Here is an 18,130-nt window from a genome sequence, read left to right as displayed (position 1 = left end):
ACTATTCCACATCGCCGTCTGGAGCGCATTCCAGAAACAAACTCGCAACCATGACGCATCTACTCCCCCCGATGCTGTTGAACCTGTTCGCCCCGCGGCCGCCGCTGCGCTGGGTCGAGCCTTCCGACCACGCGCCTGAGAAGCGCTGCACGCCCAAGATTGGCGGCATTGGCCAGTACATGGAGGCGCTGAGGGAGTACAAAGACAACGACGGCTACGTGCCCACCGACAGCTGGCTGCAGAAGCGCGATCGCAAGAAGCTCGAAAAGAAGGAGAAACAGGAGTATCTGCTTACCGAAGGGGTCAAGGATTGTACGACATCACCACGCGCGCTGACGCTATCACTTGCGCAATTGTTATTTGCATCACTCACTAACATTATCTAGACAAACCCGTCGAAGATCCCAAAGTACAGGGCGACGCCTTCAAGACGCTTTTCGTTTCTCGCCTCTCCTATGGCGTCACCTCCGATGACCTCGAGCGCGAATTCGGCCGCTACGGTCCCATCGAGCGCATTCGGATCGTTGAAGACGTCACCCAACCCGCCGACGCGCCACCCAAGAAGCGAAAGCGCGGTTACGCTTTTATTGTCTTCGAGCGCGAAAAGGACATGAAGGCTGCATACAAGGAGACAGACGGTATCAAGATCAAGGATCGACGCGTACTCGTTGATGTCGAGCGCGGCCGCACAGTCTCTGGATGGCGCCCACGTCGCTTCGGTGGCGGACTCGGCGGACGCGGCTACACCAAGGGTCCGTCTGCTCGTGGGCCAAGCGGAGGAGGCAGCCAATTTGGAGGGCCTCCAGCTGGCCCCGGCGGCTTCGGAGCCCGCGGCGGTGGCTTCGGTGGAGGTTTCGGCGGACGAGGTGGTGGCCGTGGCGGCTTTGGTGGCGGATTCGGAGGTGATCGAGGAGGCTTCGGCGGCGGACGAGGAGGTTTCGGTGGCCGCGGTCGAGGTGACTTCGGTGGTGGTCGCGGAGGTATCGGCTACCAGTCCAACAGTTATGGACCTCCTGATGGCGCGCCAGCTGGTCCTCGCGGTCCACGAGGCGGTGGCTTTGGCGGCGACCGAGGAGGTGGATTCGGAGGCGACCGTGGTGGAGGCGGAGGACGATACGAAGACCGACGCGGCGGCGGTGGTGGTGGCTACGACCGAGGATCCAGCGGCGCTAACAACGAACCGCTCGGCAGCAGAGATCGATACCGCGACCGCGACGGTGGGTACGGTGGTGGAGGCCGAGACGACGGCTCGCGAAAGCGCGGCTACGAAGGCGACAGCTACGACGACCGAAGCCAGCGCCGCAGATACTAGGCCCGCTCGATGGCTCACGTATCTTCTGCAAGGGTTTGTCAAAGGTTACCTCCCCTTTCTTCGCCTCACCCTTTCTCGGCTCTGAGGGTAAGATCGAGCTTGTTCTGCTCTTGACGTTCGACCATTCAACACAGCGTTACAGGTCAGGATGGTAAGGGTTGTCGACGTGTCACCTCTAGGCTTTCGATCGGTCATCACATTCTCGTCGACTAGCACTCCACGTCTCGATCTCGACTTTTCGGTAAAGCAAAGGTACAGCGTCACCCTTCAGCCGACTACAGTCACGATCTTCATCACCCCAGGTTCGCACAGGTTTGGTAGGCCGGGCTAGGATGGTTCCCATCGATGGGTAGGGCAAGGTGAACTTTCTTCCGCATGTTTTATTAGCTTTCTTTCTTTTCAAATTATCTTCCTTGCTCGCGGTTTTACCTGGGTAGGTATTAATGTAAGTTACAAGCACGATGTTTCAAGTAGTGCAACGGCGTCAAGGTAAGGTTAACAGGTAAGGAGTTCACTTCCTCGCTTGGTGATCTTACTGTGATGTGTTAGGTATTGAAAAGCATCTTTTTGCTACGTTCATTCGAGATGTATTGCCACATGCGGTGATGTATTACAAATGATGGGGACTCGAGCTCACTTCGAGCGGCACTGTGTGGTTGAGTCGGTCGACTTGTGTATTGGCACAGATATCTTGTACGAACCGGTCTGCAAGTACACCGTGAGCGTACCGGTAGGCCCTCAGTCTTCTACTACGAGATTTACTGGCGAAGAGATCGGGGCGACTATTCCAGATCTGTGGATGCCTCACGATCATTTCCCCGGTTTGCATACACAAGTATGGAATCTCGAGTTCGTCCCAGAGAGATCGACTCGAGACATGCCGTTCTATCCGCATACCATTCCCTCAATTTACACCGTTATCGTTTCATTGACTACAAGGCCTTGTGGCATTAATCCCTCTGCTCAGGCGCAGAGTGCACGGACTGGGAGCGGTGCCTATTAATTACATCGCCTAGTACCCGCTGTTCACCCTTCTCCTTAGTTCGCTACTCTTGGAGCACTCAACTCTGTTGTAGTATCTAAACTACCATTAGGTCTGTAGCATGGCGAGACGACGACGTTCGAACGGTGCTAGCAAGCACAACAACCTTATCCTCAAGCACAATGACCTTATCCTTAAGCCCAAACGCGTTATCAAGAGCAGACCTGTGGACTGGGCAGAAGACGACGAGGGCGATTTACAACCGATCTTCGCACCAGAACGTCTGTTCACACCCGAAGAACTGGAACCCTACAGATCGAATCGCGCACTGTTCGATCATAAGAGGAGCCTGCGTAAGCTCGTAAGTTTACCAGACGATGACAAGGAACTTTCATGCTGATATGTGCAGGTTGGCCCACCGTTTCCCTTCTTCAAACTCCCAACCGAACTACGCGTCGAGATTTACCGCTACGTTCTCGTCCAGGACTATCCCATCTACCTTGTCTACTACAAGACTGTCCGCAAACACCCAACCAAACTAGCGCTTAGTCTCCTGCGTACATGCAGTGCCATGCACGATGAATGCGCCCAGATCCTCTATGGCGAGAATAGATTCGTCTTTTGGAGTACGTACGACCACCTCGAACTGCTGCGGTTCCTCAATCACATCGGGCCTGTTAATCGCAGATGGTTGAAGACCTTGACCATGACACCACCCTTGCTCCATGAAGACGAACCGGTCTACAGCGATGAGACTCGTCTTTACGGTAATTTTGGCACTATTGCCTACTACAGACTCGTCTGCCCGGAATTTTCAGAGCAGACCTTGAGCGACCAGAGGAGTACCTGGATTGACTTATGCAAGTCGCTCGTCACCATTTTGGGAAATCTCCCGCGACTCCGCGAGTTGATCTTCCGAATCCCCCCGGATTGGCACCGGTGCAGATCTCGCGGGCGGTTTACTTCCCGTTATTATGAAGACGAAGTGGCTTGGTGGTACTTATCAGAGCTGCTGAAATTCAAGCGTTCTCTGAGGGTATCTGTCACGCAACTTGTCATGCAAGACAGCCTTAATAGCCCCAATTTCTTGAAACAGGAAAAGAGACGTAAGCGGGATCTTGCAGATCTCAAGCGTAGATTGGGGATTTGGGATCATCGAATGGTTGTTGTCGATGGTCCTTCGGATTGGTTTGGTTGTCCGGCTCGGGTGGAAGAGGATCCTGATGAGTATCTTCGCGATGTGCGTGATCTCTACGCTAAAAGGACCTTTTAGCTAGCACCACGAGAACTCTGGTGGATACATTGAGCGTTTCCCTGGCCAAGTCATCATAAGTTCACGGTAGATAGCTGCAGGGGAGAAATGCCGCCATGAACGTTCACGATACCAAGCAATTATCTCACCTTGCTCACAGGTGAACTGATGAATACGTGCAGTATATGTGCATGAGACCTACGAATAGTGATACTTGATTTGTATTGTATGGCGAAGGGTTGAGGTTCATCTTCGCTGCGAAGATGATAACCTTGAACAAGACTATTGAAAGAACGTGTGCTCTTGCGATCATGCAAATCGTTCGAGTATCACTAAGCGTGAGGCAGTGACGTGTCAGAGTTGCATCAACATTCTCGATTCACTTTGTGCCGCCGCATGGATAGTGAAATTAGCGCGTGGTGCACCACGATGGCCTATTCGAAGGCATTGAGATCTTCAGTGGCGTATGAAAACGCCAGAGCTCCATCCATTCGTTGAGTGACTTGCCCATATGCTGATTGACAATCACTTCCGGGTCATGAGGTTCTCCCGGAAAGAAGTCGCAACGTAAGAAAGAGTCATTGCTGACTATGTTCTTCAGAATCTGGGGAAACCCTTCGTAGATGTGCCCATTCATCCGCCTGCGACGGTCCCATGAAGGGGTTGGTAGGTGTTGGCGTTCGTAGCTCAAATCTAGAGCAACCTGCCATGCAGCGTCTCGCTGTAAGACATCAAAAACCTCGGTGGCTTTTTCCGGCGCGGAGTCACACTCAAATGTCACCACGAATGCCTCAGTAGGCATACCCAGAAGAGGTAGTGCCATCGCTTCGACCATCCACTTGGCAACAGTTCGCGATATATCCCTTGAGTGTACCTCTATCTTGCCCCAATGATGCTCCCAAAGTAGATTCCACCAGACATCGACGCGGCTGCGAATACGCAGTTCTTTGTTTTCCTGACAGAACGGAACCAGACCTCTCGCATGGCATTCCGGGTATGATATGGACTCGCGGTCTTCGATCAGGTCGATTTGCCTGAGTTCCGAGCGTATCGAGCTTGGAAGAGAGCTCAAGAACTGGATGGCGCAAGCAGCAGCGGAGACGATGACTCCGTGGCCGTCCCAATGAACAGGCCATGAAGTATCATGGACACTAGGGCGTGCCTCTCTAGCCCATGTGATGCAGAGAATCTCCTCAAGGGCTTCATCATCCGGGTATTGCCAAGGCTCGAGGTGCGGCAAACTCAACAGATCAGAAGGCATGCTGAAGTGTGGGCTGTTCTCCAAGATTTTCAAAGCGAAATGAACGAAGTCGCGATATACGGAAGGTGGCTCGCCAAAGGTGAAGTCGCCGCTCAACGTCTGTCCGGTTAGGCCTCCCAGTCTCCACTTCCGCACAACAGGGGCAAACTGTGGATAGACAAGAGTTATCTTTTTCTCCATCTCATCCGTCAAACAAGATTGAGCCATCTCGTCGAGTAGATATTCTTTCCCACCGTTCAATGTTCTCATACCAACGTCAAACTTCCCTCTGTTGAATCTTGATGAGCCCGGACATGCGGTACGAAAGTTGATCTTATTGAGTCGAAGAGCTAGGCCGTGCAGCTCAGCTGCGGCCTCTCGGCACGTGTACGTCAGTGATAGATCGATGTGTTCGCCGTCCGTCCGAGTAAGTTTGTTCTTGCTAAAGTCGTATTTAAGGCCCGTTTCGCAAATTAGATAATGGCCATAAATCTGGTCCCTTAGCTCCCGGGGTATTCGGAAGAGGGGTGACTGTAGTTGCATATGCGTTGGGCGACTTGGGGAAGCCATGGCCATGGTCGTACAGCGCGTGATGATGGGAGGTGGAGCATTGAAGAACAGTTTCCTGATGGAAAAGAGCCGAGGTCCATTGATGAGATCGTACCAATGTCTTCTGAGGCGGTTGTATTTGGATTCCCTGTAATGCGCGAGCCGGCGCCGTTCGGCGCGGGTGAACAGAAATCTCCCAATGAGAGCAAACAGGATTCTCCTGATGAGATCGAACAGAATGACTCTCATGGAAGCGAGTAGAAATGCCCTAATGAGCTTGAACAAATACTCAAAAATCATTGCTTCGTGACTCGGATGTAAACCTGTAGTGGTGTGATTGTCTTGAGCGTGATGAAGAAGTCAAAGTGGAAGCAAGTAGGAGCGACGTCTGCTGTATATAAGTGGTAAGAGGCCGTTGAAGCCACGTTGAGTTCTAATAGCCGGAGTTGCAATACTTGTGTACCATGTTCCCGCCTAGTCGTGCGTCAATCGCACAGCAATCGTCGCTGCCTAGATGGTCGAACGTGGTAGCCAGAACCATCAGAGCGACTGGTTGTTGATGCTGTTACATGCCTCCACGTGACGACATGGTAGACGAAAAGCAATACTCGCAGAAATACACAATATGCGACGCGTATCGATGAAGCTTCGTTGGTAGAGGGTAGGTGTCCTTGCGCGAAGGCAGCAACAATCAGTACCGAGCCGAATATTGTTCAGTGGGTCTACTTTGCCTTATCGGTACTAGTGTCTAGATGGTACCTACCCTATGGGCCTGTTATGGTTCCAAAGGTCGCCATTGCCCGCAACACGGCTTGATTCCGCGCTGCGCCCTCGAGTATCTTGAAAGTCATCGTGGTTGCGGATATCAGTGCCACCTGTTCACCAGTGTGGCGGACTCAACTAAGCTGACGTATTTCGTTCTATGGTGCTAACCGTCCAGGCGAACGTACATGAACATAGCAATTCTGTTCCTTTTAGGTCTCATGTGTTGGCCTGCTGGATATCTATTCCCCGATATGATGTGCGTACATTGGATGCTGAGCGTGAGATCGAGATGCGATAACCGCAAATTGCTAGCATATAGATCAAAGGAACCCTGGGAGAAGCCATCCGCTCCCATACTTTGCTAACGAGAGGGAATGCAACGAAACAGTCCCTGGTCATGCTAGTCCGGAGCTTGAGAGACGCCCAACAGTGGTTGCACTGCCACGGTGCCCACGCGATGCAAACTTCCATCCAGTGGGGTCTGAGATCTGCGCAACGCTTACGAAATCCAAGAGATGTGAGCGCCGAAGATGTATGGCGACATTTCATCTTGTAAGGACATAGCCCCATCGCAGGATATGCCAAGGAGGAAGTGGCGGTTCTGTTTGAAATTTGGCCTGATCATAAGAGTTCCAACGAGACTCCCAGTCATCATCATCCCATCCGCGATGATCTTGGCCCAGCTTCTTGGGGCTGTACGGGGTACCAAGGCTGAAGTTGCATCGAATAGGCGCATCCTTTTTTGAAAGGTTTGCGACGATGTCTGGAAAGCACTCGGTGATGTACCCAGTTTTGAGCCGCCGCTCTGACCACGAGTGATGAGGAAGCGTGCCTTTTGTGTAAGCAACATCTAGGGCTACTTGCCAGGCAGCATCTCGTTGTACCACTTGAAAGGCACGTGAAGCTTGTTCTAGATTGGGTGCGCCGTTGAATATGAGGGTGAGCGACCCTTCCGGCATTCCAAGGTCTTGCAGCGCTTGCGCTTCCGTCATCCAAGAACCTATGGCATCACTGATTGTCGCAGAGATCAAGCGATCATCTCTCATAGTGTTCGCATCGTCGCCATCCTGACTTCTTCTGATGTAGTCGTACATTGCTCTGGTTGATACGGGAAATGCGTTTCTCCACAGGTCGACGACACGCTCAAAGCAGAGTTCCTTGTGTGCCTGGCAAAAGGAGATCAGGCCCCGTCCATGGCACTGTGGGTATGCCACAGATGGACGGTCCTCAAGTAAAATGACTTTGCGTATCATTTCGCGGGTCGTTGTAGGAGTCGAATGTAGGAAGCGGAGAGCTGCATGTACTGCAGAAAAGCAGTAGCGGGTACTGGACCAATAATCCGGCCGAGAAGGCTCAACATTCACGATGTCCGCGAGTCGTTCCATTTCGAAGACATCGGGAACTGACCATGGTTCTACGCAAGCATTTCTTAACCCGGGTACCTTGCATCCTTTACGCCTTGTATTAGATTCATGAGTTGCCTCCAATTCTTGGAGGAACCTGGGATGCTTTGAAAGTAAAGTTAAGATGAGCTGCATGAAGTCTTCCCACACAGAACGGGCTTCACCGCCAGTAAAGTCCCAATTGCGTAGCGCGTTGATGCTTTCTCCAGGCTCCCACTCGTCAAAGATTTGTTCAAATTGTGGAAAAGCTTGACTAGCTTCCTGTGCCATGTCTTCTGTAAGCAGAAGTGGAATCAAATGCCGTATCAACCCTCTTTTCGCGAGTGAGATGCTTTCCACTGTGCTATGAAAGACGCCCGCATCTTTATTTGTTGACTCCGAGAAATACGTAGAGAACGTGATTGTATTGTAGCTAAAGGGAAGGCCACGAAGCTCGAAAGCAATTTGTCGACAGGATGCGGTAAGGGCGATAGAGACGGGGCGACCATCGGCTTCTCGGAGTTTGTTCGATGCATAGTCGTATGTGTAACCGCCTTCGATGCGAATGTAATGTTCATAAATGAGATCCCGCAGCTCGCGTGGTAGACGGAGTATGGCGGGCCGTTCGACTGAGTTGGGCGGTTGAACACTATCATTGTGGCTGGGCAAAGCTGCACCTTCCGTAGCGGGCATTTCGGTTACTTGTCTTGACTCAATCATCGAGTACAAGAAGTCGCATTCACTGCAGATGCGTTATGAATGCCGGGAGGACTGTCGCGATATTATATCGAGCGCCGATGTTATGCGGGGTGCTGCGACAGCTTTTGGATATCAATGGCCACGTAATAGTCCAGCGAATTGCTGTCTCGCAAGACCGTGTCGGGTAAGCGCGAACGCGACGCGAACAGATGTTGAGGTAGCCACGATCGGGGAGGTGAAGAGACAATTTCCCAGCGCGAGCCAGCCGCAGCTTTTAGTGCTCATACCTAGCGTCATCGCGCACAAGCTATTGACGGCTTACCTCGGTACATCATGATTTCATGAAAGCTTCCACAGCGCTGTCGAATGCTCGCGCATCAACGAGTGATGAAGATTCACTCATTTCGCTGCATATCCTAAAAAAAAATCCATGTGTACGAGCGACGGCATGTGGCTTATTGCGCGGTAGCTGACCATCTCAGTACTATCTCGATGAAGCCACCATACCGGATCCGGTATAGTTCACTCGCGGACCTATAGATGGCATACCTCTTCCAGAGTTGAGGTGATGACTCCTATTTCGCAGACATCACAGGCGCAAGAACTACCCAGTGGCAATGTTTCGTATTGCCAACATCGCACGGTCTTCAAGCGAGCTTGTGAACGGGCGTTGACTTCTTGCCAGGCACTTCACTCGTTGTCGATCTCTTTCATTCACAATTTCTCCCGCTTCTTCTTGATATATAAGCCCGATTTAGTTTTAAATCTTCCACTTTAACTTTCAACATACTCTCAACACCATGTCTGCAGATATGCAGTGTACCTCTTGCCTCCTTTCTCAGGATGGCGAACATGAGAAGCGTCGGAGCGTAGCCAACGTCATATACCTGGGATGGGATGAGACTTGGGACAAGCGCTATGCGCCTCGAAGTTGCTCAGTTCAAGATGGGTCTCCTGGAGAGTGCGCACCTTTCCAAGTATGTTCCGATACCACCCCTATCTTCAGAGTACAAGTCTAATAACGCAGGCTTTCGACTACATGAGACTTCCCACCGAACTGCGATTCACGGTGCTCGAGGCCTTGATCGGACCAGCTATCTGGCCACGAGCCAAGGTTGAGTGCCGCAATTGCTACGCCGACGACAATAGCAGCGAGCCATGCTACGCGCTGCTGAGCTCACAAGGAGAGCGTAGTACCATTGACGACGAAACCATCATTTATGACTCGGAAGACGAAGAACTTCCCGCGCTCATGAATGTGAGCGAAATCGAAAAAGCTGAAACGTGCATTCACGTCAAACCCCTGGAGAACGAGCCTCGAGGACTAGCAAGTCTTGCTTTTCAAACCGCTGCCTTGCCCAAGACTATCGGCATAGATATACCCTACGAAGTCACCAAACCCACGTACGGTTGCCGCAAGCCACATCTGCTGGGACCTGATGTATTTTCCACCGATGGGCTGTCAAGGAAAAACGCACGTTGGATGAAGAGTCTGCTCCTGGTCAGCCGGCAGTTCAGCTTCGAGTTCCAGAAGATGCTCTGGGAGTCCACCGTCAAGCGCTACACCCGTCTCCACACTATGGGCGCATCTATTCCGCTACTCCAGTCGGTGAAATCCACGACTGGCTTCAACACCCTCAGTCAATTAGCACTCAGCATGAGTAACAGCCAGTTTTTCCGTCTTTTAGGTTTCCGAAGCAGTTGGAAGCGCGGATTCAAGCCTTGCACTTCGTCTAGGGAAGTTACCCTCGATATCCTCACCGACCTGAATCTTGACCACTTGCATTTCGACTTCCAGATCCCCAAAGCTCCATTCAGCGACGAGTCTTTCATGATCAACGACCCGTGGCGCCATGTTCACGATATGTTCCGCAATACGGCTTCCTGCCAGAGGAAGTTCGTTGACTTGTTCTTCGTGTTGGCGTTCGATCGCCTGAGAAATGTTCCCAAGGTGACCTTCTCTGGTTACTTCAAGGAGAGCAACCTAGAAACATGGGAAGAAATCTTGGCGGTATCGCGGAGGACTCTCGATTACGACATCGCTTCGAAGGTATCGACGATCATGTCAATGCCTGCCGACAAGTTGTGAGTTCATCATTCGTAAAGGGTATGTATATGCTGACTTGAGGTTAGTCCTCTGAGATGCGATTGTCGTGTTCGATGCCACCACTCAGTGCCGGTGGAGATTGAAGGTCTGGGATACACTGATGGGCTTGAACATGTATTCGAAGTGTTATGAATATGTTCTTGGACAGGTTCTCTCGCAACCATGTTGTATTCTGGAAGGTTGTTGCACACTAGAGGTTTGAAACTTTCAAGCAAAGCCAAGTACATGAAAATGTTGAGAACCCAGGGATTACGAACGCACGATTATTGCTTCTCTCCATATCGTGATTGCACCCCGTGGTTCGATTGCTCGGACCGCCATTATACTATCACATACTGCCATCGCAACTCATGCCATGGAGGTAGCGGAGCCTCAGTTTGGAACCTGCGTGGGGAATGCGTGTCCCACGACTTTTCCCAGTCCTGAAGTGTCCACCCCCGGTGTTCGTCCAGGAGTTTGTTGGCGTCGTGAGGTTGGCCGGGATCAAAGTTGCAGCGTACGAGCGGGCTGTCTGTCGAGAGCGTTTGGATGAAGCCCGGCAGAACGTCGAATGTGTATCCAGTACGAAGCCTCCGATCAATCCATGTCGGTGACGGCAAGGAGCCAGTAGCGTATGCGATGTCGAGTGCTGCCTGGAAAGCCACGTCTCGCTGCACGACTTTGAAGATTTGGGTCATGTAATCAGGTGTGGGATTGCCGTCAAGGATTAGTGTGAAGCAGCCCGGCGGCATCCCGAGGAGGGGTAAAACCAGTACTTCCGTCATCCATATACCTACTGCGTATGTAATGTCGTTGGCCTCTAGTCGGTCTCGCTCAAACAAGGAAGCGTCTTCTCCGTCTTCATTGAAAGAGCTATAATCGAGTCGGGTTCCGAGCTCAACAGGAAAGACGGCCTTCCAAAGACTGGCGAAGCGTTGAATGCGGATTTTGGGGTATTGCCGACATATCTCGACAAAGCCTCGACCGTGGCACTCCGGGTGTGTCACAGTTTCATGATTCTCCGCCAGAATGATGTTACGAATAGCCATAAGCGCTGAGTCAGGAAGTGACCTGAGAAATTGAAGCGCTAACGAAGCTGCGGAATAGGTGTACTTCGTTCGTTGTTTGTACCACGGATATTCTGGTTCAACCCCGGTGACAATTGCTAGCTGATCGCGTTCCTTTCTGTTGGGTATATGCCAGGGTGCTGGATTTACGTCGACGAGTTTGGACATTCGGTCAGCATTGTCCGGGATCCAATACCGTCGACTGGCCTTGCCTTCCTCCTGTACGGTCACATCGAAGTCCGGATGTTCTGAGATCTGACTCAGGACAGTATTGATACAGTCGCGCCAAATCGAAGGAGCCTCGCCGCAGTATTTCTCCTGTGTCGCCAAGACCTCTAGTTCAGGTTCAGATCTTGTACTCCAGCCCTCCACAAGTGGCGAGAGGCGTGGATAGATATCCGCCACCGCTTTGGCCATGATGGGTGTAAAGAGTTGCGGAGCGAACGTCTTCACCACCTCCGTCTTACGCCACGCAATCTGCTTAATCATGGTGTGGTACATTCCTGCGTCTTCTCGTGAAGCCTCTGAAAAGCATGTCTCGAACGTGAGAGTATTCACCTTCAAAGCAAGGCCCTGGAATTCTGTCGCGAGCTGTCGACAGACGAGGCCTAACGACAAATCTATTGAGGAACCATCTGCGTTCGCAAGTTTGTTTGTTTCAGGGTTGTAGATGTATCCTCCGTCCACGCGAACATACTCCTCATAGATAAGGTCGCGGAGTTCGCGAGGTAGGCGGAGAAGAGGTGGCACTAAGGTCCCGATAGGGTCGGCGGTGGTCGTGTTCACGGGGCGAACACCCGTGCATTCGACAGGTGTGTTTTGTGCCATTGTCGAGCGTGGTCGGTGACGTGAGAGGGTGCGACTGAGCAGCTGTACGTACTGTGCCGATTTTGAGGGGGTAGTATCTGTGTTATAAGTTCACATTCGAAGCGACAATGCGAGATACGTGGGATTGTTGCCTGGTCGGTAGCGCAGCGTCAGTCGACCACGGTACGATGCGAAGCACCGGCGAGGTGGCCTTTGCAGCAGGTGCCGCATCGTGCAGTATAATCTGTACACAAGAAAGTGAGTACGGCCAAAAGGTGTTCAAGTCTGATGTAGCCCTCGGCCAGTATTACGAAGTTTGGGAAAGAAATGTGAGTGCATCATATCTTCGGCTGGGTAACCGCTCGGAGGCCTGTGGTAACAATGCAGACACGGGCAATCGACGGATTTTGGATACTTTCCCGATCTGGATAGCATGCCAAGCAACGCACAACACTAACGTCCAGTCACGTCAACCTAGAGAAGAACTAAACAGACCTGCAGCCTACACTTTTGTTGTTACAGCCTACATCAACATAGAAACACGCAAAGCAGGTAACCTAATATCTATGTAGACTCTAGGCCTGTTTAGTTTTTCCCTTGTGTGAGGTGCAATCTGAGCCCGAGTTCTGACCAGGTCTCGCGAGTCAGTGTCTAGATGCATCACATTCAACATTATTTCGATGACTACTTCATTATCGTGGTGCACACCCACAACAATAGCAAGCGTGGCAGGGACGAATCGGCAAGAGTTCAAAATGATTCTTCTATTACTAAATGTTTTCACAATTCCAGCAAGCGCACAGGAGATCGCTCCCTCCACCTTCCTCCATCCAAGCATGATGTTCATCAAGAGAACATATTCACCCTAACCTTCTTCGCACTCGACTGATCCTCATACTGCAAAGTGTTAGCATCAACATCCTCGTCGCCTTTCGTGTCAAGAAGTCTTACCTGCAAAAACCCCGTAACATCCACCAAAACCGTCCAACAATCCACCAAATCCACAATATCCTGCTGCAGCTCCTCGCCCATCCCCACACCCACATTAACACTCCGCTTGAAAATGCTAACCATACTATGCCTGTTATCCTTCAAGAATTCTCTCGCCTGGAACACCGTTTGGTCGTTTTGCCGTCCTCGCGCAATGACCGCAGCGTTGATAACACGCAACACAGCAAGCATGAGCTCGTAGTACTTGCGCAGCGCATTCGGGTCGTCGAACTCAAGACCGATATCTGGGTCTACGGAAAAAAGTTGCGAGTCGCGTATAGCAGGGAAGAGACCGGCGTTGAGGACGTGTGCGGCACCGAGGCGGGACTGGCATACGCGGAGAAGGAGAGCGAGACTGGCATCGTAGTAGGAGAGGAGGACGGGGACGAGCGGTGCGGCGGCGGCGGAGAGTTCTTCGGGTATGTGCTTGATGTTGTCGACGAGGACGCCGACGAAGTTGAGGGAGACGAAGCTGTCGAGGATGTATTTTGAGGATTGGCGTGTTGCTGCTGAGACAAAGGCGTTAAGGAGGAGGAGCGCGGAGACTTTGCAGGTACCTTGGCCGCTGTAGGCGTCATCGCAGATCACTTCGAGCATGTTGGTGCCGCAGTTCTTGATGGCGCTGAGGGTGTGGCGGCCGAGTAGCGAGTTGGGTGTTGCTTTATTGAAGGTGCCGTGGATGTAGCGGAAGCAGATCTGGTAGCAGTATTCCCGTAGTTCGGCGGTGGACACGGGGCTGTATATGCCGATGAGCGCCGCGCGGAAGAGTTGAGAGAGGCGGTCGTTTGCGAAGTCGCCTGTCTTGTCGAATGCGGTTGACTCAAAGTCGACCTCTTGAATGAGAGCCTCTGCTAGGCTGGCGAGTTGGAGAGCCGTGAAGATGTCGGAGGAGTATGACTGCTCAAGCTTGGGTAGGATGACTTGTAGCGTCTGCATGATGAACGAACTGCGCGCGCCGTTCTCGAAATCGCAGCTGTGTACCGCGACCATGACGACTTGAACCCACGACTGTAGAATGTCCTTGTGGTAGCGGAGAAGTTGCGTGCGACGGTTCCAGTCCACGAAGATAGCCATGAGCAATTCGGCTTGCTCAACAAGTTGCTCTTCTTGCTCCTGATCAGTCAGTATGCCCTCTTTCCGCCAGTACTTCATCTTGAGACGGATGACTTGTTCCAAGAGTGGCAAAGAATAGAGAGTGCTACCCTCTTTTTCCTCCTGACATGAGGTCAGATTGACACCTTCGAAGAACTTGTGTTGATCTGGCAGAGCGCGCTCAGGGTAGGTCAGCTCGATGAAGTCGAATAGATCGAAGATGTTCGGGTTTGGCATTGCGTCCTCGCCAGGCCGGATCGTGGTTCCGAGAAGGAGAGATTGGATCCTAGACTTCATAGTCGGCATGCTCTCTTTCACTGTCAAGCGCAGCTCTCTCGACTCATAATCGAGGAAAGCAGCACGTCTTTGAAGGAAGCTCTGGAGGGCGAGTGCTGGTGGTCCTGAGAAAAATGGAGAGTAATCGTTAGGCGTGACCTCGAGCCCTTGCGCAAGAGACATTCCATCCCAGGGTATATCAAGGGTAATGGGAGTTAGTTGGGGGGCCTCCACAAAAAGCAGCTCGTTGTCACGGAGCTCTTCCATCACAAGCGCGCTCGTCAGCGGTGACCGCCAGAGCTTCTGCAAAACATCCCAGCATCGGGTCTTAAGAGCAGACCGCCAAGCTATGAACTGTTCGCCGTCATTGTCAGGATACTGAACCCCAAGAAGGAGTATGCTGTGGAACAAGGCTTGTCCGTTTGACCAGAGGCTGTTCTCTCCAACGCGGACAGTGTTGGGTCCACATGAGAAGCCGAGAAGGATATGCGCTATGGTCGGCCGGAGGGACACGGCCGCTAGACAGCTGTTCAAGAAGTCCAAAACGCGCAGCTTGACAACATATCCTGAAGCATCCTCGCCAGCTTCGAGCTCTTCGGCGCTGAAACGCATCAGGCCTGAGAGGGACCGGCCGATGCGCTCGGCTTCATTGTCTTTCTCTAGTATGCCAACAATCTTGCTTCGCCCTGATCGTTGTCCGAAGCCCGCAGGCGAGACTGCAAGTTTCCGCGAAGACGCCATCTTCTCTAGCAATTGAAGAGAGGCAATTGTCAAAGCTTCGTGGCCGGTACCACAATAGAGTCCCAGGTCTACGATAACCTGCAGGTTGTTCAAAATCGCATCCTCGAAAGATGCAAGCGACAGGTTCGACACGGGAGAATGCTGGAACGACGTTTGTTGCTTGAGAACTGGCTTGACGATATCCAGGTATGTCGCCTGGAGCTTCATCACAAGATCCATCACCTCGATGCTAAGCATCAGGGATTGGATCAATGGAGAGTCGGATGGAGCAGCGTCGACCTCGGTCACGTCGTGGTGCGATGCAACAAAAAGAGCTTTCAACACCTTGTCGTTGAAGAGCCACTCCATGACGCGTGCAAATGGGTGAAGCGCAACGTACACAGCAAGTGATGTGGGGTCAATGACCGAATCAACAGGTATGCTAGACTTGTTCGCGAACACGACGAGATTCTCATTGAAGGTGGAAAGACATGTGACCATGAAGCGCAAGCATGTCCATTGCATGACGCTACGTTGTAGCGGATCAAGCACGTCCAGGGAACGTTCTGCAAACACCTGCTGCATGACGAAGTCAATGTAGCTTTCAATACCCGGCATCCTGCGCGACGATCCCAGGCCTTCAGGGAATGGTAGACTGTCGTTCAAGCCTTCGTTCTCCGGATATGGCTCTACGAGCGAGTGAAGGAAACGAACTAGGGCGATGGACTCGTCGTACCCGTCGGCGAGCGTTGGCCACAAGTCATCTCTGGGTGTAGCACCCAAGGCGTTGTTTTGTCTGGATCCAGTATAGAAGCCATTGACCGTCCACTCATCCAAGAGACTCCACATGGCATCTGCACGAGTGAAGTCCTTGCCCACAAGTAGAGCCGACAGAGCGTCGTAGGCGGCTGCTCGAAGCCCGCTCTCAACTTTGTCGGTGCATAGACCAAAGCAGATGCCAGCAAAGGAATACTCTTTGAGATCCAGGATCCACATCCGCGCAGAAGAACTTTGTCGGCAAATGTGTGCGATGAGTCTCAAGTAGCTTTCCAGCATAGTTGCGCTCTCTGGTTCCACGATCTGGTCGATTGGGTTCATGGTCTGAGCGTAGACGCCGCTTTGGATGGGCTTCTTCGGCTCGTGAATGTCGTTCTCGAACTCGCGTAGCTCGTTGAAGATGGTCGTGTAGCTGAGCGAACTGGTTCGTCGGATCTTCCCGGAAGCAGATGCTCCCTCTTCGAGCAGGAAGCGATGCGCCGCTTCGGCATTTGCCTCTCCAGAACCAATGGCCCGTAACATCTCGCAGAACATGGCTATCCGGGGAGTGGGTTGGCGCTTGGCTGCCCACTGCAGAAATCCGTAGAGGTTGCTCTCTTTATCGCTCCAAAAGTCTTCCGCTGCGTCTGGGAACCCATCAAAGGCGTATGCGACAATGACCATGAATCGTTCGAGGTGGAGCGGATATTCTCCAGTTGAGCGCTGGAAGTGGAGTTGTAATTGTCGTCGCTGGTCGTCCTCTTCGGCTTTTAGTTTACGTAGAGTGTCTGGCATGTGAGTAATGAACGAGTCGACAAAGGTTTGTAGTTGCTCCATGAGAAGCTCCTTGAAGAAGTCCTCGGGCTGTGGCGAATCTCTGCTCAGGACCGCAGTGTCCTGCAACAGCGTAGATAACATGCTGGTCTTCTGAGGGTCGTACCAGCGCGTGGGACGCACATCCTGACTGACCGATAGCATGAAATGGAATGCGCCGTCGCCGAGTGCTTTCAGGAAGATTTCAGATCGGGTGTTGGCCTCCTCCTCAAAGTTGATACCCTGCAAAGCAGCGTCTTGCGTGTTGGGGTCCATGTACCGCCCACTGTACTCCGCCAACCACCACGTCAATGTCGCCGAATGCAGATTCCTCAGCGCCCAGTTGTCGTTTTCCCTTCCGGCCATGAGCGAGTCGTGAAGAGCGCGGGCTTCCCTCAGCATGACGTTGTTGCCCTCGGATGCGACCCAAGATGTGAGGCGCAGGAGTATCGGAACGTAGTGGATGGTAATGAGGTCGTGTCGGTCGAGGGACTTGGCGCGGGTGAGTAAAGCCGTGTAGTTGTCGAGGTTGACGTATCCGGGCTTGATCATGTGCGTGCATATCGCGGCTAGGTTCTCGTGCTGTCGTGTGAGACTCTGGCGCTGGTAATCCATAATCTCGACGAAGCCAGGGAGGGGCACTTGTCCAACGACCTGGGTGCTCTGGACGCGCTCAGCGACGGACTGCAGCCACCTCTCCACCGCCTCCATGCTGGTCAAGCACTTGGTCCAGAAGCCGTATGCGTTGGACAGATTGGTTGTGCCATGTACTCCGACTATCATCTGGGCAGCCTCCTGCAGGACAGGCAGGCCTTCCACTTCCGAGTCGCCATTGTCCAGCGCAGTCTTCATCAGAATGCGCACGCAGAGCAGAACATATTCGCGGCGTCGGTGGAAGCGGATCACGGCGGTCTGGAGCTGGGGTCGGTCGAGCTCTTGGGCCTCGCTCTCGGCGCCCAAGAAGAGGGCAGCGGCGTCGAGCTCGTCGAGATTGAGGGCGTCGGCGAGTTCGAGGGCCTTCTGCTTAAAGTCGTCGTTGACCTCATACTCGTTGTCGTCAATCCTGATCTTGCCTGGCGCTGTTAGCACCTTCCTTGTCTACACTTCTGTTTATGTAATACCAGAGCTTAGCGCCTGCCTGCTCGCATCATTCTTCGGCTTCTTGTCCAATAGCGTCTTCAGCTCTTCCAGATGCGCCTCTAGGTTCAGCAGCAGTCGCTCCAGGACTGGCAGCTGCAGGTCGATGTGCGCGCACAAGTCGCGGTGTAGGCCCTGGAGGGCGGCGAGGCTGTCTTCTTCAGCCATAGGAGATTCGTGAGGTCGTCGTGCGCATTATGCGCCG

At 52.6% G+C, this 18,130-nt stretch overlaps 5 protein-coding genes across 5 annotated transcripts; 3 read left to right on the top strand and 2 right to left on the bottom strand.

Moving 5' to 3' along the window:
- Nucleotides 1–50: 50 nt before the first annotated feature.
- Nucleotides 51–1,312, top strand: J4E85_003623 (uncharacterized protein; the record flags this gene model as incomplete). Its single annotated transcript, XM_051467889.1, has 2 exons — nucleotides 51–312; nucleotides 387–1,312. The coding sequence occupies 2 exons, from the start codon at nucleotides 51–53 to the stop codon at nucleotides 1,310–1,312; spliced, it is 1,188 nt and encodes a 395-aa protein (XP_051329048.1).
- Nucleotides 1,313–2,415: 1,103 nt separating this feature from the next.
- J4E85_003622 (uncharacterized protein) lies at nucleotides 2,416–3,149 on the top strand (the record flags this gene model as incomplete). The annotated part of the gene is made up of 3 exons (XM_051467888.1): nucleotides 2,416–2,655; nucleotides 2,704–3,061; nucleotides 3,118–3,149. The coding sequence occupies 3 exons, from the start codon at nucleotides 2,416–2,418 to the stop codon at nucleotides 3,147–3,149; spliced, it is 630 nt and encodes a 209-aa protein (XP_051329047.1).
- A 6,011-nt stretch (nucleotides 3,150–9,160) lies between these two features.
- On the top strand, nucleotides 9,161–10,270 carry J4E85_003621 (uncharacterized protein; the record flags this gene model as incomplete). Its single annotated transcript, XM_051467887.1, has 1 exon — nucleotides 9,161–10,270. The coding sequence occupies one exon, from the start codon at nucleotides 9,161–9,163 to the stop codon at nucleotides 10,268–10,270; it is 1,110 nt and encodes a 369-aa protein (XP_051329046.1).
- Nucleotides 10,271–10,608: 338 nt separating this feature from the next.
- J4E85_003620 (uncharacterized protein) lies at nucleotides 10,609–12,162 on the bottom strand (the record flags this gene model as incomplete). Its single annotated transcript, XM_051467886.1, has 2 exons — nucleotides 10,609–11,060; nucleotides 11,193–12,162. 2 exons carry the CDS (start codon nucleotides 12,160–12,162, stop codon nucleotides 10,609–10,611), a joined length of 1,422 nt encoding a protein of 473 aa, XP_051329045.1.
- An 825-nt stretch (nucleotides 12,163–12,987) lies between these two features.
- On the bottom strand, nucleotides 12,988–18,093 carry J4E85_003619 (uncharacterized protein; the record flags this gene model as incomplete). The annotated part of the gene is made up of 3 exons (XM_051467885.1): nucleotides 12,988–13,038; nucleotides 13,093–17,861; nucleotides 17,910–18,093. 3 exons carry the CDS (start codon nucleotides 18,091–18,093, stop codon nucleotides 12,988–12,990), a joined length of 5,004 nt encoding a protein of 1,667 aa, XP_051329044.1.
- Between the last annotated feature and the right edge of the window lie 37 nt (nucleotides 18,094–18,130).

This window comes from Alternaria conjuncta (assembly GCF_024043145.1).
Source record: "Alternaria conjuncta strain BMP 0040 chromosome Unknown scaffold_4, whole genome shotgun sequence".
Classification (NCBI taxonomy): domain Eukaryota; kingdom Fungi; phylum Ascomycota; class Dothideomycetes; order Pleosporales; family Pleosporaceae; genus Alternaria; species Alternaria conjuncta.
The sequence above is the reverse complement of the archived record's forward strand: the minus strand, read 5'-3'. Positions and strand labels throughout refer to the sequence as shown.